The sequence below is a fragment of the Leptonychotes weddellii genome, chromosome 14 (genome assembly GCF_054177405.1).
Source record: "Leptonychotes weddellii isolate Sample4059 chromosome 14, ASM5417740v2, whole genome shotgun sequence".
In the NCBI taxonomy this organism is placed as follows: Eukaryota; Metazoa; Chordata; class Mammalia; order Carnivora; family Phocidae; genus Leptonychotes; species Leptonychotes weddellii.
Genome location: NC_138382.1, coordinates 50,742,277 through 50,765,336, shown reverse-complemented (window position 1 = coordinate 50,765,336; position 23,060 = coordinate 50,742,277). Strand labels below are relative to the sequence as shown.

The 23,060-nt window shown below is 41.8% G+C and overlaps 1 protein-coding gene across 3 annotated transcripts in view; it reads left to right on the top strand.

Moving 5' to 3' along the window:
- Positions 1–2,868: 2,868 nt before the first annotated feature.
- The window catches only part of XPA (XPA, DNA damage recognition and repair factor), a 32,049-nt gene continuing 11,857 nt past the window's right edge, over positions 2,869–23,060 (top strand). For 2 of the 3 annotated variants that reach the window (XM_031038669.2, XM_006742912.3), the window contains exons 1-5: positions 2,873–3,076; positions 5,117–5,227; positions 10,042–10,147; positions 12,904–13,069; positions 14,783–14,900. In XM_031038669.2, the coding sequence (XP_030894529.1) occupies positions 2,905–3,076; positions 5,117–5,227; positions 10,042–10,147; positions 12,904–13,069; positions 14,783–14,900 (673 nt within the window). In that variant the 5' untranslated portion in view covers positions 2,873–2,904. Of the gene's footprint in view, positions 3,077–5,116; positions 5,228–10,041; positions 10,148–12,903; positions 13,070–14,782; positions 14,901–17,478; positions 17,709–23,060 lie in introns of all 3 variants that reach the window. The other variant, XR_014140064.1, reaches the window with a different exon arrangement.

Sequence of the window (23,060 nt, the reverse complement as noted above, 5' to 3'; positions counted from 1 at the left end):
GGTTACCTTGGGGAAGAACTGTTACCTTATTCTCCAGAAATACTGCATAGCCTCAGAGGCCCGTAGAGCTATGTAAAGTCTAGAGGGTCATTAGGGGGTTGGCTTTCGAAGTTTGCTGCCCATGAGAGTTATAGTACCCTGACCAATGACATCAGAATTTCTGGAGGTGGGGCCCAAGCATCAGTGTTAAACTCCCCAGGTGCTTCCAGTGTGCACTCAAGTTTGAGAACCTCTAGGCTGGACCCTCACTATTCAAAGTGTGGTTGGTGGAGCTGCAGCCCCACCAGGAGCTTGCTGGAGATGCACATTCTCAGGTCCCACCAAAGACTTACTGATTCTGAATCTGCATTTTAACAAGATCACCGAGTGCATAAAAGTTTGAGAAGCAGTTACTTTCCTGAAGCATTGGCCAGTCTGGCAACAATGGGCCCAGATTCTGTTGGCAACTACCTGCAGGAGCTGGGTGGTAGCTGCCCCCTTTAAGAGGAGATTCGACACTCAGTTTGCCTGCGTCTCACCCCGAGTTAGGTTCATTACCTTCCATCACCTGGCTGGGCCCAGTCAGAATTTGAGTTGTTTTAAAATTTATTATAAAATAAAGTTTACCATTAGTAACACGTAGTGCATTCACAATGTTGTGCAACTGTCACCACTGTCTAGTTCCAGAACATTTCATTACCCCAAAAGGAAACCTCATATTTATTAAGCAGTCACTCACTCCCCAGCCCCCTCTCCCCTCAGCCCCTGGGAACCATTAATCTGGTTTTCTGTCGCTATGATTTTGCTTATTCTGGATGTTTCATAGAAGAGGAATGCATAATGTTTTCAAGGTTCATCCATGTTGCAGCATGTATTGGTACTCTTCCTTTTTTGGCTGAATAATATTCTTTTGTATGGGCATATCTCATTTCATGTATCCATTCATCATTTGATGGATATTTGGGTAGTTTTAACCTTCCGGTTACTGTGAGTAGTGCTGCTATGAACACTTGTGTGCAAGTTTTTGCTTGAATACCTGTTTTCAATTCTCTGAGCTATGTGGAATTGCTGGGGCAGAGTTTTAGAACCTGGCACACTGAGGTTTCACACCAGTGTTCAATGGGTAAAATTTGAGCAGCACAACCTAGTGGTTCTACTCTATTGAGTGTGTGTGTGTGTGTATATATATATATATTTTTTTTTTTTTTTAAGCTGGAGAACATTGTATAAAGCAGAATGGAACCGCTGACTCATGTGGTAATTCTATGTGTAACTTTTTGAATAGCCAAACTGTTTTCCATAGCAGCATTTTATATTCCTACCAGTCATGTTTGAGGGCTCCAATTTCTCCACATTCTTGCCAACACTTGTTATTGTGTTATTTTTTTACCCCTTAATTCTAGTCATCCTAGTGGTGGTTAAGTGGTATCTCACTCTGCTTTTGACTTGTATTTCCCTAATGAGTAGTGATGAATATCTTTTCATGTGTTTGTTGGCCATTTGTATATAGTCTTTAGAAAAATGTCTATTTAAGTCCTTTGCTTATTTAAAAACTGGGTTGCCTTTTTGTTATTGAGTCATAAAATTTCTTTATGTATTCTGGATACTAGGCCCTTTTCAGATACAGGATTTGCAAATATTTTCTACCATTCTGTAAGTTATCTTTTTCACTTTCTTGATGTTCTTTGATGTACAAAAGTTTTTAATTTTGAAGTCCAATTTATCTATTTTTTTCTTTTGTTGTTTGTGCTTTTCGTGTTATATGGAATTTGAGATTTTGTCATCTGGACAAGGTCAATGGATAGGAAGAGAAAGGGATCTGAGGGGAAAAGGAACAGGGATTTCTTGAGGTCTCCATCTCCAGTTCAACCAGAAGATCTGAGCATTTATCTGCTTTATATAATGTTCTCCAGCTTAAATATATATATAATCAATAGATTAGAACCACTAGGTTGTGCTGCTCAAATTTTAACCATGGAAAACAAGTGTGAAACCTCGGTGTGTCAGATTGTTCTGAAAACTAGTCCTAAATGGTATATGTAGTAATTAAAACATAATGTGTTTCCTGGTTTCAATTAAATTTCATTTGTAATAAAAAAGCATACATTTTTGGAAAAGCAAGCAATGTTTCTTGCAAAGTGCTCCATTTACCACACTTTTGGTAATTCAGGATTTGGCCCAAATCCAAACCCACTGTCTACCTGGTGGCATCTCACCCACACTGAAGGAATATTCTATGGTAAATATAGCCAAGTTCATGCACACCAGCTTTGGTACCAGGTGCTGTGTTTGCCTAATGTCACACAGCAGGTGAGAGTTTGAACCCAGGGGTTCCCATTTCAAATCTAAGGCTCTGTACCCTAGGCCATGCTTTCAAAGTAAAGTCAGATGAATCATCCATTGATCTTTTTTTGACAGACACTACTAGTGTTACTAGCTGCTATTATTTTTGGAAGCTTTCTATATGCCAGGCATTGTGCTGAAAACCTTTACAGCTAATTTTTCCAACAACCCAGGAAGCGGTTCCGTAATTATCCTCGTTTTACTACGGAAGAAACCGAACTGAGGTTACATAACTTGTTCCAGCAACCAGTGGTAAATGTCAGAGCTAGAACTTAACCCAGAGCTGACTCCTAGGACCATATTCTGAACCACCAAGCAAGACTACTATCTTAAAGATGACCGGGTCCTGAAAATGGACTTCAGCCCCGCCCCTTCTAGATTACACTCTAGCAGGTATTCTCGGACCCCAACGCCGGCGCAAGCTCCGCCCACCGCCCTCCCTTCCGCCCGGGTCTCCTCAAATTGCGCAGGCGCTCTCCTTCTCAGAGGCTGTACTGTGGAGTCGACGGGGTGGCGGGCACGTTTCGGCGCGCCAATGCGCATGCGCGGGGGTAGAGCCTTCGCCCTTCGGGGAGTTTGGAGATGGCGGCAGCCGGCGACGCTTCCCGGGAGCCGGCGGCCTCGGAACCGCCGGCGGAGCTGCCTGCCTCGGTGCGGGCGAGCATCGAGCGGAAGCGGCAGCGGGCGCTGATGCTGCGCCAGGCCCGGCTGGCGGCCCGGCCTTACCCGGCGACGGCGGCTGGGGCTACCGGAGGTTTGGGCCCTGGCGGCGCCTGCCGTTTCCCTCTGGCGGGCCGGGTGCCGCGTCCTAGGTGCAGCGTCGGCTGCCGGCGCGTCTGCGCGTCTGCCCTCCCGCAGTCCCGGGAGTCCGCTCTGCGGGCCGTTTCAAAGCGGGCTATGACCACCAGCGGTTCCGCGCTGGAGCTGGGGCTTTCCTCACTGCACCCGGGTGGCCTAGCTCTTCTCTTAGGCTTGGGGGATGCAGCCGCCCTCACCGTCGGGAGGTGCCAGCCAGTGTCGGTCGGCGCCCTAGCTTTCCCTTTCTGTTCCAGCTGCGCGTCCACCGGTCCCAGGGGCAGTCCCTGTATAAAGCTTTTAGACTTGTCACCCATTTCAGCAATCATCCTGCACCGCGCCCGAATTCATCCACTCAACAAAGGGCGATTGAGTGCATATTCCGGATCCCGCACAGTGCTCGCTACGTGCTGGGCACAGAGCAAACAGACAGGAGCTACTGCCTTCGTGAGGCTCTCAAGAGTAGCACCTGTTGTGTTTCACGTCTTTCAAGTTCGCTAACTTGATTCTCACTGTTAACTTGTTAAATAATTAGGGCAGCGTTTGGTACTGGTGTTTTACTGCGGTGGTAATTGAGGACCAGAAAAGGAAAGGGATCTGCGCCGGTTCATACCAGCAAGTGCGCAAGCTAATCCGGGCTAGAATTGAGCTCATCTGATACTGGGTTCACGGCCTTTCCTTTTCACCAACTGCTTCTTCTGTGCCAGACATTGTCTCACTTTTAGGAAGAAAGGCTGTTATTTTTGTCTGAATTCTATCTTTCCCCCTTTCTTAGGGCAGCCCTTGACTGCGTGTCTTTCATGTATGAACATTTCTGTCATCTAACTTTCCACTGTAGTCCAGTAATAATCTTCCCTAGGGTACTTAAAATAGTTTGGTTGACATGCAGGTCTTCAGGGCTGCCTCTGTAACGTGAAGTACACATGTTCCTAAAGCTGTGTCCCATACTGTGTGAGTAGTTGAGCACAGTTTGGAGCTGTGTCCTCTACTACCTCTTTTCATCAACCAGAAGAAAGGAAGAATGACAGGAAGCTGGGGCTGGCAGCATGTCTTGATCTTCATACGGACACTGAATCCACAAATTACAGCCACTTTTAATGGTTCTGGTCTCATCCTTTCTGTTTTCTAGTTTTCTTATTCCTTTCTCAACTTGAGATGTTATAGAGTCAGGACAAAAGTTGTTCATTTGCGTTAATTCATATTCATGATTTCATAAAGGTTTGTAGATCTGTACTAAATGGCTGTGGAACAGGGGTGCAAAAAAGCACATAGACCGGTATTAAACTTCTGATCATGGAAAGCAAGGTAGAATCCACTGTGCTGTGACATGGGATGCACCTCGCTGTGCTTCAGGAGCTTGGTTTTGACCAGCTGGAGTAGTCAAGACCTTAACTTGAACAAGATACTGAACGATGCTCAATCATGCCAAGACCAAGCCCCCTTTCTCTCTGCTGTTGCACCTTGCTGTTTCCCCAAGCCCTTAGCACCACATTCTAGGCAAGTTCTTCTCAGTCTTTTCCATGGCCTGTGTCCTAGCTCAGACAGAAAATGAAAATTGTACAGTATGCTGAAATAAAAGTACTGAAGATAAAAATCTCGGCACCGAATATAATATTGAGGCTTCCAATCTGTGCGTGGTCTATTTCTCCATTTATATTTAGGTCTTTGATTTCTCTTAGTGGTGGTTGCGTTGTAGAGGTTTTACACCTCTTTTCCTAGATGTTATTTCTTAATTCTAATTGTAGATTCTTGTGAATATTCTCCATACATAATCACATCATCTGTGGATAAAGACTGTTTTACTCCTTTCCAACCTTTATGCCTGTTTTATTTTCTTACCAACTTGGGCTAGTTGGGCCCTTCAGTATGATGTTCGGTAGAAGTGCTAACAGTGGGCATCCTTGTCTTTGATATATATTAAATTTAAAGAATCTGTTTATGCACAGAGGAACATATGGGCTTCCCTAGTTAAATCATTCACCACTTTTACTTTTCATAGGTATGGCTAATGTAAAAGCAGCCCCAAAGATCATTGACACGGGAGGAGGCTTCATTCTGGAAGAGGAAGAGGAAGAACAACATACAATTGGAAAAGTTGTCCATCAACCAGGTAAAGTGTATTTTCAGAAAATAGGTATCTGGATTGGTCATTTTGAGTAACTTGCATAATTTTTTGTAAATAGATGTTAATGCCATACTTGTCAGTGAGCAGGTCAGCTTTGTAAGAGGGATACAGTTTGACAGTTTTGCTAATAGATTAAAAATTAAACAGATTTGGCAATGATTAGTTTAACTTGTGGTTTGTGTACTTAGGGTTGATGCTGTCTGTTATTTTAAAATAGGCAGGGATAGCCAATATATTGACTGATAGTATACTCCATTGTTTTGATAGGCTGAAATGAGGGGCTAGACCCCAAGAAATAAAATTTAAGACATTCTTTTATTTGTTTGGAGGAAAAATGGGGTGTATATATCTGTAGTGCTATCCTTGGGGAGGCTTAAAAAACCTATTTTAGTTTTAGCTGTGGCAACAGAAATGTTATATGTTCATCAAGGTAGGTAAGAGTCCCGTTCTATTCCACTGTTTTCAGAAGCTGAGACTTGAAGGATTAAAATATTTGTTCAGTTTGGGTGCCATATTTAAGGGGGATATTGACAGGTATATAGTGTCCAAAACAGAGTGGTCAAAATGGATGTCTTCAAATTGACATGTGAGGAACAGTTGTCAAAACTGGTTAGGTTTAACTGAGAGGACACTTTTAACTGCCTGCAAGTGTAAGAAGTGCTTCTCTGTGGAAGAGAGATTATACTTACTGTGATTTGCTTTGGAGGGCAGAACTTGGAACAGTGGGTGAGAATTACAATACAGTGAGGGAGATTTCAGCCCAGTACCGTGCATGTATTTAGCACTTCGCACTTATAGAATGTTGGCGCATATTTTATGTGAGTCTCATGGTGACTCTGTGAAATGGAAAAACTTCCTAACCGTGGGAATTGCTGCTTCTAAATAGCAAAACAGGGAGGGGTTCAGAGATTGAAAGACCTGACCAGGATATATTAGAGAAGCCCTGTATGAGGAGGGAAGGCATTGAATTAAAGACCTTTAGAGTCCCTATGATTTTATGGATATGAAGACACATTGTAACTTTAGTCTGCAGATTTTGGATTCAACTGGGTCTATAAAGCCTATACTTTCATTTAACAGATCACACAACAATTTTTTTTTTTTTTTTTTAAAGATTTTATTTGTCCGAGAAAGAGAGCGCGTGCACACAAGCAGGGGGAGTGGCAGGCAGAGGGAGAAGCAGGCTCGCCACTGAGCAGGGAGCCCGATGCAGGACTCGATCCCAGGACCCTGGGATCATGACCTGACCCAAAGGCAGACGCTTAACGACTGAGCCACCAGGCACCCCATCACATAACAAATCTTTATCGTAACCTGTTGTAGTGCCTTCCTGCTTAACGAAGGTATACCTGTGGCATTGGCTGTTACTCATGCATTGATGCTATGGCTGCTGCATGCGAATAGGACTTGGGTCGTGAATTTGTGGAAGTTAGACAAGGTGTGTGTTGGTTTGCAGACTGGCCTGGCACACAGAGGGCAAGAGACTGAGGGAGTCAGGCCCACTCCAGATTGGTAGGTGGCAGCTTTAATTAGCAAGGGAATGTAGGAGGCGTCTTGGGTGGCTGCAAGATGAGTAGATCTCTGCACCCACCTGCCAAATCTTCACAGTTTATATAGAGGCTTAACTGGGTTCGGTCACATATTCAGGTCAGATGGCCTCTATGAGACTTTACTCTCTCAAGGGTTTGTCCTTGGAACAGCTCCCACTGTGGGATTGGTGGGCAGAATGAGCATTCCAAGAACAGGGTAGGGGCTGAGGAGTCTCTGATCGCCCAGATCCGCCTCATAGGTCAGCTGGCCATCACGTCCTCTCGATCACCTCCTTCAACAGTGTCCCCTTTGGGAGACAGATTAGAAAAGGTCCTCATTCTCTGGGCTGACTTAGTCTGGGAGAGGGAGAGAGACTCTCCAGCAGATTTCTCCCCCTGAGCGCAAAGCCTGTCGGGCTCAGCCTAACGACCCATGAGATCATGACGTGAGCAGAAATCAAGAGTCAGACACTTAACCAGCTGAGCCACTCATGCACCCCTCTATCCATCATGTTTTCTTTGTTAATTTTTTTTTTTTTAATTCATTTGAGGCAGAGAGAAAGAGCAATGAGCAGGGAAGAGAGGGAGAGGGAGAAGCAGACTCCTCGCTGAGCAGGGAGCCCGATGTGGGGCTTGATCCCAGGACCCTGGATCATGACCTGAGCAGAAGGCAGATGCTTAACCAACTGGGCCACTCAGGCGCCCCTTTGTTAATTTTTAAAGAGCTTCAGCATAGCTGAGAAAAATCAAAATTATTTGGGCCATTAAATTATTTGGGTCATTTGCCTATAAAGCAAAGCCTATCAAATGCTTTTATAATCTAGAATAGAGGTTCATCAGAATCACTAGGAAGGTGATACGGGAAAGGGGGGGGTGAAGGTGATTAAAAGATACGGACTTCTAGTTATAAAGTAAGTCATGAGGATGTATTGTACAGCATGGCAACTAGTTAATATTGTGCTGCATATTTGAAAGCTGCTAGGAGAGTAGATCTTAAAAGTTCTCATAAGAAAGATTTTGTAAACTATGGTGACAGATGTTAACTAGACTTATTTGATAATTTCACAATATATGTAAATATTGAGTCACTATGTTAGACATCTGAAACTAATACAATGTCATTTATACCTCAAAAAGATATGTGTACACATATGAGTGCTTGTGTGTGTGCGTACATATATGTACACACACGTGCATGTATTCACACATATGTGTACACACACGTGCATGTATTTCTTAGCTCTGTCCACAGAAAGGGCCTTGAAGTGAAGATAACCCAGTAGCAGTGAGCATACCTGCTGTCCAGATCTTGGACTCTGATACTGTTCCCCCACCGAAAGGAGCCAGGGCCCTTCAGAGAAATAGCTGATTCTAGGGTTGGGGCAGGATGGCCACCAGGTGAGTTTGGAACATTCTGTAATGCCAGAAATATGTAAGTGTTCAAAAGTGATAAAAGTGTGTTACACAGCTTGAAGGGGCTCCTGCTAGCCAAATCTGAGACCATTTGAGCACCAAAGTCAATAAGGACACTACTGAGTGATAATGCCATTGGAAAAAAGAGGACTCTGTGAGTCTGTATCATAATAATTAGGTACATGAGTGAATGAATGGCGGGGAGGGAAGGCTCTTGCTTACACTAGACTGCCAATTTTCACGTGGTAAATAGAAAGGGAGTGAAGGAGTAGAAAAATCATCATGTACATTTAAAATTTTCCATCATAAAGACTTTCTAAAATTAGGAAAATGTTCTGCACATTTTATGGCTTTCGATTAATAATGCTGTTCAGTAGTCTCCTAATTGGTATGTCAGACCTCTGTTTTTCTCCATTCTAGTAATCAAGTTTTTGAAGATCTTTGACTCTATTTTTAACTTTTCCTTTTGTCTGTAGCTGTGTCCCGCTAATATTTTATAAGGAAGAGTGATATTTTTGTTAGAGTTTGGAGATAGTGGAATTAAGGGGTGGTAGAATATGAACTGACCTTGTTGCGTTGGAAGTAGGTAAGGGAAGGCAGTGATAGGAATGTGTCAAACCAGCTGGACAAATGATGACTCCCTTCTTCTTTCCACTGGGGGTCGTGGCAGTTCTCGGAGCTGGGGCTTGGCAGTAGCAATCATCCTAAAGACGTACTAGTAAAACTTTTCAGATTTGCTGAGAGAACCAAACTTTCAGATTTGCTGAGAAATTCTATAGGATAAAGATCCTTAGCCAGGTATTTGAAGTCCTCAAAAAAATTGAGTTTTACTCTACCTAGAGTAGTTTCTGTGCTGGGAGTTGAGGATATATAGCTAAATATAATCTTCACCCTCAAGTTTACAGTCTCATTGTTGAGGTATTTACTCTGTTGGTGGTGGTGGTGGGGAGGGTGGAGTGGAGGGGGAGAAAGTTTCCCATTTGAAAGTGAATTCTGTGTTGTCTCTTCTGCTGTTGGCTTGCACTTTACTACTCTTTCCGTGTTATGTGTTAGTATCTATCTTCCCTGTCTGTAAGCAGCCCCCTCTGCTCCCTTCTACTCTGGGACTCACCTCCTTTGTACTCTCAACAGTATGGTGGTAGGCCGAATAGCGGTCCCCAAAGAGGTCCAGATTCCAGTCACCATGGAACCCATGATATATGACCGTACATAACAAAAGGGACTTTGCAGATATGATTAAGGTTAAAGACCTTGAGATGTGTGGGAGATTATTCTGTATTATCCAGGTGGGCCCAGTGTAACTAGGTACTTAAAAGCAAAAGGCAGGAGAGAGGCACAGGGAGATGTGATTATGGAAGAAGCCAGAGTGATGGGAGAAGCTGCTACTGCCGGTTTGGATGTTGGAGGAAGTGAGTCCTGCCTGAATCAAGGCAGGACTGAAAATGGCAGGTAATAGATTGTGTCCTAAAACTTCCAGAAAGGAATGCAGCCCTGCCTGCACCTTGACTGTAGCCCACTGAGACCCATGTCAGACTTACAAACTGCAGATCTGTAAGATAATAAGTTTGTGTTATTTTAGCCTGAAGATTTGTGGTAATTTGTTACAGCAGCAGTACAGAGCTCATACAAGCACCTTACACGTGGTTTTGGGTTCAAACGTACTTGATGAATTGATAGTTTTTTCCTTAAAATTTTTTTTTAAGATAAATAGAAGATTACTTAATCATGGTTTTGTCTTTGATGTAAATGTTTTTGTGTCCATTATAAAGTACATGCTGATAACCTTAAGATAGGGGAAAATACATTGTTCTAAGTCACAAAAAAGTAAACTTAAAGAATTAACCTTCCTTTCTTTAGGACCTGTTATGGAATTTGATTATGCAGTATGTGAAGAGTGTGGTAAAGAATTTATGGATTCTTACCTTATGAGCCACTTTGATCTGGCAACTTGTGATAACTGCAGGTACTTATTTCAGACGATGTTCTCAATTGCTAAAGTTTACTGTTTGCATGTAGATTTAGTGCAAAACCATAATTAGATCCATGTGGATTTAATATTAGTAATTACAATTTTTGTTCTAGCTGTTTCCTAAAATTTCTGTGGTTTCCATTTTGTCAAAGAAATATAGGAAGCCTGTGCTTATCACAGTGATGAGGACAGCCCTGGTTCAGCTGTAGATCTGTCCTCCTTTCTCTGGGCCTGGTGGGTCTTTACCCTCTCTCATTAGCAAGTTCCTAACCCCTCTCTTCCCCCTGGTACCTGAGGGTCCCCTGTGTCTTACCCCGGGGTATGTGGACACCTTGGTCAGAAGACTGGGGCCTTCAGTGAGAGGAGGGGACTGAAGGGGAGAGAAGAGAGGAGGAAAAGTCACATTCTTCTCTCGTCCTTTTTCTTCCTCTCCTGGCCTCTGGCCTCTTTCTGTCACCCCAGGATGATGCTTCTCACTCCTCCTCGTTCCTTCCCTACTGTTTACCCCAACACGTCCTGTGTTGGTGTCTTTCATGCCTTAAGACCCCATCTGGGATTCTTACTGAGCCCTCTTCTCTGTCCCTGGTCCTTCTTCTTGGACCTGCTGCCCTAGATCAACTGCTCACCTGCCTGGAGGACCTGGCTTCTTTGAGTCCCTGCTGCAGGGGAGGGAGACATTCCCACTGACTTGTTGCTGGGTAGAATCCTGAGAAGAGGGAATGGGAGATATTGCTTGTCTCACGATCAGATCTGTGACTGGAAATGTTTGGCTCCCGGGGCACCTGTGTGGCTCAGTCGTTAAGCGTCTGCCTTCGTCTCAGGTCATGATCCCAGGGTCCTGGAATCGAGCCCCACATCGGGCTCCCTGCTCTGCGGGAAGCCTGCTTCTCCTTCTCCCTCTGCTGCGCCCCCTGCTTGTGCTCTCTCTGTCAAATAAATAAAAATCTTTAAAAAAAAATGTGTGGCTGCCATTGGAATTACAAATTATAAACTCTGTTCCCATTGACACACAGTGGTTAAGAGCCACAGCATTATCACTCCTTAAAGTAAGGATGGATAGCTTTTGGGAACTAAATTATCACATATAATCCTATTTCCCTGAGAAGATGGAAGCAACTAATGTATCAGTTTAAAGAAAGTTGTGTAGTAGTCTGGAAAAAAGATACTTTTAAAGTAATTAGGAACACAGCCCTCCATTCTGTTTCCTTTCAATATCTTCGATTTTAATTTTAGTAGAGTACCTGTCCCCTCTTTTAGCTTAAACTTCTAAGTTATTTAGCTTTCATGAAGTTATTCCCAATCTTAAGTTTCTCCTCCCCTCCCTGACCTATACCTCATTTCAGTAAAGGCCAACTTCATTGGCTGTTTCTCTCCTTATCCCGTGTTTAATTCCAAATCCAGTTGGATCTGTGTTCCTTCCAGATCCTTGCTTCGCCCCCTCGCCCCTCCACCACTACCTCAGCCGAGGCCACCATCAGCACCTGTCTGGAGCCCAGCACTGGTGGTCTTCTAACTGGCCCGTGCCCCCAACTTTGCACCATTGGCTTCTTCTACGGAGACATTTTAGTCAGAACTCTTCAACGGTTTTTAATCCACGTAGACTAGAACTGTCTCCACACTGCTTAGAGGGCTCCCGCATGTCTCAGACTTGATCTCCCGCCCCTCCTCACCGTCTTCCCTTCCTTAAGCCTTCTGGTCCCCACTGGCTCACTTGCCGTGAGTCCAGTTGTGAAGCGCACTCCTGCCCTAGAGCCTTTGCACTTGCTGTTCTCTCTGCTTAGGATGTTCTTTCTCCAGCTGTTCAGAATGTTCTCTGACTTTTTAAGGGCCCTGCTCAAATGCCCCCTCATCAGTGGCCTTCTTTGATTACCCAGTCTATCAAACTTTCTGTTCTTTACCATGCTTTGTGTTTCTTTATAGCACTTTTATCTGTCATTATGTTTGCTTATTGTCTTCTCCTAACCAGAATGGGAGCTTCATGAAAACAAGGCTTTGTTTTCTTTGCTGTTTTTCTAGTACTTTGAGTCATACCTGGCATGTAGATGGAGAACAAAATAAATGAGAACTATGTGACTGACTATACCTCCAGTTTTACCTTGACTTTGAATAAGCTCAGAGCCAATTGGAAACTCAAGTGTGTTGGCGTAGTTGGACCTTGTATACTTATATTCCTTATAGTCCATCCATGAGATATTTTCTTACCCATTGAGTCTTCTCATTTATATTTGCTGTACTCTTAGTCATTTCAAATCCATTGTGGCAAAGAGGGACTTCAAGTAAGTAGAAAGAAATTCTTATTAAATGACCTGGATCTGCTGCTAATATAATATAGCTTCTCCAAATAAGTAAAAGATAAAGTATTTTTCTGTTTAGAATTTTTATGCTGCTAACTTGACCGTGAGAATTGAAGGAAAAGCTATTTTATTTTTTTAAAGATTTTTTTATTAATTTGAGGGAGAGCGAGCACGTAGAGTGAGTGAGAGAGAACCTGAGTAGGTGGGGAGGGGCAGAGGGAGCCAGAGAAGCAGGCTCCCCACTGAGCAGGGAGCCTGATGCAGGGCTCGATCCTAGGACCTCAAGGTCATGACCCGAACCAAAGGCAGACGCTTAGCTGACTGAGCCACCCAGCACCCCAGGAAAAACTGTTTCAAAATAATGTTTTGGCAAGCATGCCCCTGGGTTGTTGGACTATTTGAAAACATAGCTTATTTAAAATAACTAACATAGTACTGGACTTAATTTATTTTCAGAGATGCTGATGATAAACACAAGCTCATAACTAAAACAGAAGCCAAACAAGAATACCTTCTGAAAGACTGTGATTTAGAAAAAAGAGAACCAGCTCTTAAATTTATTGTGAAGAAGAATCCTCATCATTCACAATGGGGTGATATGAAACTCTACTTAAAATTACAGGTCTCTGATACATTACACTTGGTCATTTTAAGTCCTCGGTTGGGTGAAGTTTTAACTGTAAACTAGGTATAATTAGTTTAGTTTTGCTTACAGAGCTAAAAAGATCCTTTTCCTTCTGTTGTTTTGTATATGAGTCATAGTCGTATGTAACGACATTTAATAACATCTGGGTTTACTTTTCAGTGTGGCACTTCGGGGCAGATATGTTACTGTCAGGTAATGTTACTAGGACAATTGGGGAACTAGGTTGGGATTAGGAGTTGGGCCCCATTTCCCTACCCGCCCACCCTCCAAATGAAAACCCTAGGAAGTTTCAGGAATTTCACAGATGCCTAAAATCTAACTCCACTTGGGAAATGCTCATCTGGAACAGTGTCAAGTGTCCATGTAACTCTGCTGTGTTTCAGAGTGGATCTTCTCAACTTCTCGTGTTGTAGTGGTGTGCAGAGATAGTTACCCACTTAGTGTGGGTGCCTTGAGTCAGAGCCTCCTGTATCTATCCTAGAATAGTACATACGTTCTATTTTTGTGCCATTATATAAAAAAATGTTGAGAGGCATTGGTTTAGGGCAGGTTGACTGGAAAATACTAGAAAATCCTAGTAGCTTCAAATAAAATTAAGAAACTACATTGTAAAGCCAGTCACTTATTGAATTTTATCAAACCTAAGACATCATTAATTAGAAGATTCACCATTATTTTATGTACCATTAAAATGAAAAACGCCAACCCAATGCTTTCTTATCACTTGAAGCTTTTATTTTATACTTACTGAAATAGTGCCATTAGATTTATTAGGTTTTTTTTTTTGCTATATATCATGCTTGTGCATACATACATAAGAAATGCAACTACAACAGATTTATTAAGGTATTCCTAAACTTCTTTGCATTCAGAGTCCAATTCTTCTGAACCACTTTTTGACTCAGCTGTTAAAGCATCGGTGAGCAGGTGGCTGGTGCTGCAGCATTTCAGGGGTGTTAAAGTGTGGAAAAGGTGATGTTTGAGAATTTAGGAAATGCCAGGATATCACTTGATCATGTCAGGAAGAAATTTGAGTTTGGCTACCTTGATTGATATTTTGGTTCCCTTAACATATTGTGAGAGAGATCCTGAGCATAATTCTTAGTGTGTTTGTTAGTCTTCTAAATGTAAATAAATATTATAAAGAGTAAAGATATTATAATGCAAAGTTTTTAAACTAGAATAAAGACTTTAGGTCATTCAGGTACTACAGTTAAAAAAAAAAAAAATTGACATTGTAAAGATCAGAAGTTAGTAATAGACCAAGGAGGAAAAGAGCAGTAGTGACTGATTCTCTGTGGTGAGAGGTTTTTGGAGATGACCTCATATTCAGACGGACTGTTGCTAATTGGTCTGCAGATTATTTTGGCGAGCGTGACAAAACTTATCAGACCCACTGACTACTGGTACTTTGGTGGATTCGTGTGAAAACAATGTCGCAGAGAAACAATTACAGTCAGAGGACAGCTTTTGTACTTACAGTCTAACTAATCAAGCCTACATTTAGGCTGAGGTTCCATAGGCTTAAATAGAGGTGTTATTAGAGTTGTTTCTTAGCACTATTTAAAATCTCTTCAAAATTTCAAATACTTATAAAATTGCCCTTGAGTGAGATCATGTTTTGGTGTCCATGGATTTAATCATTATGACTTTATAATACTTAACTTAAATCTGGATTCTGTGTTGTAGATTGTGAAGAGGTCTCTTGAAGTTTGGGGTAGTCAGGAAGCATTAGAAGAAGCAAAGGAAGCTCGACAGGAAAACCGAGAGAAAATGAAACAGAAGAAGTTTGATAAGAAAGTAAAAGGTAAGTGAAGCGGTGCCTGGCTGGTTCCGTGGGTAGAGCGTAAGACTCTTGATCTCGGGGTTGTGAGTCCAAGCCCCACATTGGGTGTAGAGAGTACTTAAAAATAAAATCTTAAAAAAAAAAAAAAAGTGGCTACATTGATCTCATGAAGGACTGTATTTTATTGACTTCCAAAAAGACTTTAGGTAAGTTGTTCTTGTTTAAAGATCTGTCACCAGTAGATTGGAATGTTTTTTCATAGATTGAAACAAGACTGAAAGTCTGCCCTCTGTAGGTTGGTGTTTGAGGCGCTCGGTGCAAACCTCAGAGTACGGCAGTTCTAAAAAGTGTGGAAATCCTCCTCTTAAAGTGAACTATGTGTTTATATAGGAACAGTGGTAGATCAGGGATATATCCTCGGTGAAGGATTTGGCATCAGTTCAGTCTTAAATATGACTAACAGGGTTATAAAAAGGATATCCACCAGCAAACCTCTCTAATTGCTTAAAATGAAAAAATCATGCCTAAGTGTTAGTCCTCTAATTTAGTAGCTAGAAGGAGCCTTCTCATGTCAGCAAGTCGAATCATTTTCCTTCTATGTGGATAAAAGACCTAGAAAGGTAGAGTGACTTGTTACATCAGTAGTCATTAGCGAGGTGGGACCGGAAGCAGGCTTTCCTAACCGAAAGTCTGCATCGGTACATTCATTCCTCTGTCCATACATCTGTCTATCCATTCCTTTGTCCGTGTGTGTCTGTGTGTCCATCTGTGCGTAAGTCCATCAGCGCATCCAGCAGCGTCACCAGGCACTGTGCTAGTGTCCTGCTGGAGTCAGAGCTGGTCCGGCTCCTGTTGGAGTGTGGTCGGTACCGTGATGGTGAGCGTGGGCTGCTGTCGGAGCAGTGGGAGCACTCTGACTCGGTGGGACCACTGACTCCCTGGAGAGTCCTGCACGGCGGGCATAGATGTGCTTCCGTCAGCAGGTGTAGAGTCCTGGTGTGGTGTGTGGCACATCCGGATAGCATGTGTTTTATGTGTTCACGGGGTTTGTATACATCCATTTAAAATGAGTGTCTTAGCCATAATAAATAAATTTGCTTTTGTGTTTAGCATTTAGAAGAGGTTTTGGAAGATAGCTCAGATGTGTTAAATAATACAGCAGGAACAAAAATTGAGTGTAAGCCTGCCTTGTTTCTTCTTGGGAGGATCTTTTTTCCCTCTTCTCAGTACAAGATTGATTTGTGTGAAGTGCAGAAAAGTTGGGAAACTGCAAAGAACTTGTAGTAGTCTCCCGCCCAGAGACCATCAATAGTGACATTTTAATGTCTGTTTTTCTAGTTCTTTTCTACACACAGACTCTTACAAATATTTCTTATAAAAATAGAAGCACTGTTGGACACTTACGAAGTTTATCAAAACCTCATGATAAAAAAAAAACCCTCATGATAAACATCCTTATATATGTCTTTATATAAATTATAGTGACTTAAGAGATCAGCTCCTGGATCGGGGGGTAAGCACACTTCTCTGGCTTGGTTAGATTTCCTGTGGCAAACTGCCGTGTAGAAGCATTTCACTGAAGAATCTTCCCCACATGAGCCGCTGCTGTACCAGGTCGCTGAAAACACCAGCAAGGACCAACTGAGAGGCTTTGGAAAGACTTCTTTCAATTTGGTCCTTTCCTTTAATCTTTTATTAGATTGTGTTCCACCTCACATTTTACCCCAGCCCTTCCTTCTTCCAGCATCGAGGAGAGCCTGGAGGGGGAAAGTAACAGAAGCTTCTTACTGGGCCTGAGAGAGGAAGGCAGAGTTACAGACTCATTACAGACCAGCCTGGGCTTGTTGGTAACTTCAGCTACCTGAATCGCCTCCACTCTTCCCTCTCTGCTGCCCCTCGAAGCCACTTTTCTGATGGTATTTTGGTGTAGACTATAGTATATGGATAAAGGAATTAGAAACTTAGACCTGCAAGTGATAAAATACTTTAAAAAGGGGGGGCTGTCTGTAATTTTTATTTAGATACTATCTCTGTAGTTTGGTCAAGATGTCATCTAAATGTGGCTAAGTTCCTATGATTTGACTAACAGTAAAAGATTATAGCATCTCTTTTATACTTTTTTTCTATAAAAATCAAATTATAAAAATTTGATCAAATATTAGTATGCATAGAACAGTTCTTCTAAGATTTATATAATTTTTATGGGTATTGTTTTAAAGAAACATAAACTCAAATATAATTGGCTTTTTTTTCACTGTATTAAATTGCTGCTGTTAATCACCAGATAAACTATGGATTTCCTTCTTCGTTGAAGAGTTTGAATTTGCCCTGAATTTTTTCATGGGCCCTTAAGATTGGTTTCTTTAATTCAGTTCCATTCTTGTTGGGATGAAGCATGTCTTTTTGAGGAAATTTTTCCGAGTGGTATGTTTTCCTAGTCTCTCCAAATCTGAGTGTTTTCCAGTTTCCCTTGCATATGAAAACCTGAGCACACTCTTAGTTATGAAAGCATTACTCCATTGTCTTCTGGTGTTTTCCTGTGCAGAGGTCGGTGTGGTACCCTGTTTAATTATGGCTCCTTCTCGTTGGTTTACTTTAGAGGTCGGTGAACATGTTCCAGTTCTCCTGACTAGGCCACAAAGGGCTGAGAGTGGAGTAGACACTATAGAGATTAGAAACAAGGAGCTTACCGTGCAGTTTGCTCAGAACAGAGAGGAATAAAAGCAAGTCTAAAAGTTTAGTTGAAGAGAAATTGGAACCTGGTTCCTCTTGGTCTTCTGATTTTGATCCACAGAGAAGCTGACACAAAGCTTACTTCTTTATGGAAAGGTAAGAGATTACATTTACCTGCTTTGAGAATGTGATCTGCTTAGCAGTTTGAGAAAGAACTGGTTTTACTACAAAGAAATTTAAGTATAAATAGTATAAGGTATTTATAAATACAGGCAAAGTAAAAGACAAGAATTATCAGCAAATTCAAATTGTTCTAGATCTCTTAGATGCAAGCACGCAGCAGTAGAAACGAGGGCATCACTGCTGCTCAGTTTAACTGGATTTCAACAAATGCACTACGTGTCACCTCTGATACTGGATGAGAACTCTCATCTGGTGCAAATACACAGAACGTTTTGGGCTTGCATGCCTCTCCACAAATAAGGTGGAGATGAGGCTTTTCTTTCAAGTTATACTCTGTGTTCTCTTACTTAGTACTGACAGAGGTAAGCCTTCTAAAAAATGGAGAATTATTCTTCATTGTATGTTACTATGTACTCTTCCCCTCAAAAGAGGTGGGTAAGAAAAGCCCACGTTGGGGCTCCTACTGAGTGTGCGGACATTTTACATTCTGGCCTGTGGTTCTATTTATGACTGTTTTCGGGCTTCTCTCAAGAGTTTGAAGGACACAATTCCATGTTCCTCTGCTTCGGTGTTTGGAGGACAAGATAAGATCAAAGCTTCATGTTGATATTTCCTTGTGACTTTTCCTCTAGTTAACAAGGAGCCCCCTATGCAACTTCCTGTCCTTCCCATCAAGTATTTAGAAATATTTTGTCTCCCTCAGCTAGTTCTCCTGAGTTTACCTCCTAAACAGCATTGGGCTTCTTTGAATACAAGCTGTCTCTTTTACAAAAGCAGGATATCAGGCAAATAAAATACAAGTTTCAGAGTGGCATAAACTAAATTTTTCATTGAAACAAGGATTTAAGGGAAGACTTCTTTGGGTAAAAAGAGTATCTATCTGAAGATATCCATAGCAAGACTGGTTACCGTGAACATTTTTATAAATTTCCAGAGAGGCAGTCCACAGCTTTCTGTGCTGTGAAATTCTAGGTCCGTAGGACTAGGAGGCTATAAGCCGGTAACCTGCTGCTTTGTTCTCCAGCTCAGCTAGGCTTTCGGCGCTGCTGGGCGCGACCCCTCCTCCTGTCCCCAGGGCTAGCGGTGAGGTGCTGCCGCCCTTCAAGGCTCTGCCCTGTCTGCCTTCCTCTTCTCACTCAGCAGTAGGTGGTGACCTCTACTTTCCAAAGTTTTAAGTTGCTTAAATGAAGTAATGTAAAAGATGTATTAATCTTTATTTAAAAAATTTTTATTTCACCAGATGTTGACATTTTGCCACATTTGTTCACACACACACACACATACACACACACACACACACACACACACGCTTTGTTGACCCATTTAAGAGCTGCTTGAGGACATTGTGATTCTTAATATTTCAGGATGTTATCTCCTGTAAACAGTGACATTCTGTGTAACTGGAAAAACAGTGTCATACTCAGTAAAGTTAATAATATAATGTTGTCTAGTATGTCTTAGACATTCAGTCGTTCTGATGTCCTTCACAACAAAAAAGTTGTTGGATCCAAGGGCCAATCAAGGTTGATGCATATCTGTACTCTTTTAGGTCCTCAGCTGGTTTTGTTTTGTTTTTGGGACTATTGACATTTTTGGAGACTGCCACCTGTTTTGCAGAATGTCCTCATTTAGGTTTATTAGCAGCTTATTTTCGCACAATTAGATAGTGGGCATTTTGGTAGGAGTCCTTCCCTGGTGATGTGTCCGCGTGTGTCACGTTAGGAGACACATGCTGTCAGCTAAGAAAGGGATCCTCCGTTTGCTAGCGTGCTTGGGGCAGTGTCTGCGAGATTTGCCCATTGTTCAGGTGCGCTTTCCCCTTTGTAATTAGGAGGAAATCTGTGGGCTGGACTCGGGTACTGTGTGAGCATCTCCTTCCTTAAGTCTCACTCCTGGGTTTTAGCACATGGCATGATTCTTGCCCCAATCTGTTGTTACTAGGCTGGATATAAGTGGTGATTTTCTATTTCTGTTATTTCTATAATTATTTGGCTTCCTTTGGGAAGAAGAATTTTTTTTAGTATTAGTTGGATTCATGGATTCTTCTCAAATCAGTGTTATAGTCCATTCCTCTTACTCATTTTGAGGCTCAAATGGTCTCTAATTTGGCCCCTTCAAGCAAACTCCTGACTTTGAAAGTTTTAATTTGGAAATCAGTTCAGAAAGTTCCAGAAGATTGCAAAGATTAGTATAAAGGAGACAGGGGTTGTATCCTTTCTCCAGAGTGATCTGTTAGCCATTTGTATTCTGCACGCGACACTTGCTCGAGCCGTTGGAGAGGAGGTTGCACACGTCACTGTCCCCAGCGCTGCAGCACATGCTTCCCGCGAACAGCAGTCTCCTTGTGCAGGACCAGAGTGTAGTCGTGAGATTTTTATCTCCTCTGTCACCCAGAGTCTAGTTCTGTTAGTTTGCCCAGTAATGTCCTGTGTGGTTTTTCATTATAGCTCGGGATCCAGTCTAGGATCAGGCATTAGCTCGAAGTACCAAGTTCTTCTAAATTTCTTTATTCTGGAATATTTCCAGAGCTTCTCTCTCTTTTGACATTGACATTTTTGAAGAAGTCTGTTCCCTTCCCCATCTTGCTTTTTTTTAGAAATGTTTTTCATTTGGGGCTTTTCAGAGGCTTCCCAATGGTTAGATTCATGTTACGCATTTCAGGCTGGAGATGGTACATAAATGACCTATTTCTTAGGGCATCATATCTGGAGATCTACGTCTGTCTGCCTTCAGTGATGATGTTAAAACTTTTTATTTCATAGGCAAAAAAAAAAAAAAGTTACAGCCAACCAAATATCCTGTTTCTCCTAAACACTTCCCCTGAGATTTAGCACTCAGTCACAGATGGTTCTTGCCTGAACCAGTCTTTAGTATACTTTTTGAAAAAATGGTTTTTTTCAGTGCTCTCTCCATGTTTAGCCAGTTAGAAGTCTGCATTCTGCAGCATCCTTTCTGCCATTTATTATTGGTACGGATTCATGAATTCCTGTTCTCCATGGCTTTTGTTCATTTCTGTCCTTATTTTGGTGTTCAAATTGTCTGAGATTTGGGCTAAGAGGAATCTTCTTTAAGCTAGCTCCTCTGTCCTTTTGCCATGTCTTCATTGTTGAGGACTTCTGCTTTTTAGCACAATAACATGTATATATCTGTATTTTTATGTCTGCCCCATATGTTATAAATTAATACCTTGAGTTCACACTCATACCCAATTCTAATCCAGGATTTTAGGGTTCATTCTTGTTTTCTTTCCTTGTTTGTAACTCCCTTCTCTGACAGTGAGAAATCTGATTCGCATTATCCTTAATGTAGTTATTTGATGCCTCTGTATGTAATTTCCCATCACTGTTGCTAGCAGCCTGCACCACAGGGAGATCCTCCTTACTTTTCTGGGGCTCCCTCTACCCTACCACAGATGCCTGCTTTACTTGCTCCACTTACTGGCTTTAGGACTAGATTGTTCAGGAAGGAAAAGAAGGCAAGAAAATGATAAAACATACCAGTATTTTAGTACTTCCTTATTTTCTAGCACAAGTTTTTCCAGGAGTGTCTAGTAAATACTAAAAGATATGGCTTTGTCATTATTCTTGATAAACTAGCTGAAGGTTGGGAAGAAAAAGCCATAAAGTCAGTAAAAACCTTATATTCAATTATGGCTAGTAAACTAGATTTTGTTGTCAGTATTCTAGCGTTAAGTAAGTTTTCTTCTCTCTCTTCCTGAGTTCACGTAATGCTCAAGTTAGAGGTTACCTTAGCATTGACCGGGATGCAGTCAGATTTTGAGAGCATTTTCTCAGTGGAGTAGTAAAGGAAAAGTGGCTAGGGTACTTTATATCAGAACAAATTTGGAAGGGAGGTATTGGAACTCAAACAGGAGACCTCTTCTTGTCATTGACTGAAACCATGAGGCATCTGTGCCAGTCAGCACATAATTTCATTTTTTATTTAGAAAATACCCTAAGGTAAAATAAAGGGTAGGATATTCCAGGTATGTCTAGAAAAAATTGCTGCCTTCAGAATGTGACGAATATAGGAATAAAGATTGTTTGGATGGACACGATTTTCCCCCCTAGTTTGGAAACTGTCTAGAGGTGCATGCATTGAAGCCTGAATATAGTGGTCTGAGACCCAGTACTTCTCATACTGGAGGTGGGAAAAGGCAGCACAGCCTTTGTGGTTAACAGGAACCTGAGCTAGACCACGCTGTTGGCATCAACTAGCGGTTTTATCTTAGGCACAACGTATGTAACTTCTTTGGGTTTTCTCATCTGGTAAAAGTGGGATGGTAGGGGTGCCTGGGTGGCTCAGTCGTGAAGCGTCTGCATTCGGCTCAGGAGCCCCACATCGGGCTCCCTGCTCCGCGGGAAGCCTGCTTCTCCCTCTCCTTCTCCCCCTGCTTATGTTCCTGCTCTCGCTATCTTTCTGTCAAATAAATAAAACCTTAAAAAAAAAAAAAAACCTTAAAAAAAAAGTGGGATGGTAGTTGTACTTAATCTCAAAGGGTTGTGAGGATTAAATGTGTTTATAAAGTGCTTAGAACAGTGCCTGATACATAGCGCTACATCTACTTATCCCTAAGATACAATAAAGGCTGAAATACAAAGATTCAAGTATTTTGATACTACTTACAAATCTAAAGAGGATTAAAGAAAATGTGTGATCACTTGGTGTACAGTGATTTTTATAGGTGAGATTATGTAACGTACTCTTCCTTAGGTAGCGTGCTCTCAGAGCTGGGCTTGATGGATCACTGGTCAGAATAAAAAAATTAGTGTTGCTTTTTATTCATTAAACTGGAAACGGAGAAGTTATTAGCTTGTTAATTTCCAGTTAACACTAAGCATTTGGTTTCTTCAGGTACTGCAGTGTGAACTTTTAAAATGTGATTGGCTTAGTTGCTTTTCAAAGCATCCAAGAGTTTTTTTTTTTTAAATAACATTTTAACATGATACAGTGGAAAAAGTTCTAAACTCTGGAATAACTGACCTGCAGTCACATGCTATTTTTGTTCCATTTTCCTACCTGCAAAATAAAGTAGTAAAATAAAAACTGTGGTTCTTTCCAGCTCTTAATTGCCTTTGATTCTTATATTTAGATTGTACTTTGCAATAATTGGCAATCCCTCTCCTAAAATATTGCTCTCATTTTATAAGATAAGGAACTGAACAGACTTCAAGCAGTTTCTCTAAGATGAAACCCCAGCATAGTAGCAGACTTCTTGGCTTTCTAGTTCTCTTGCAAGCAAAGCTTGGCCTGCCTCTTACAGAAGTGGCCCCTAACGCGCAGAACTTTGAAATGCATCTTGTCCTGAGTTATCCTGGCTGACTC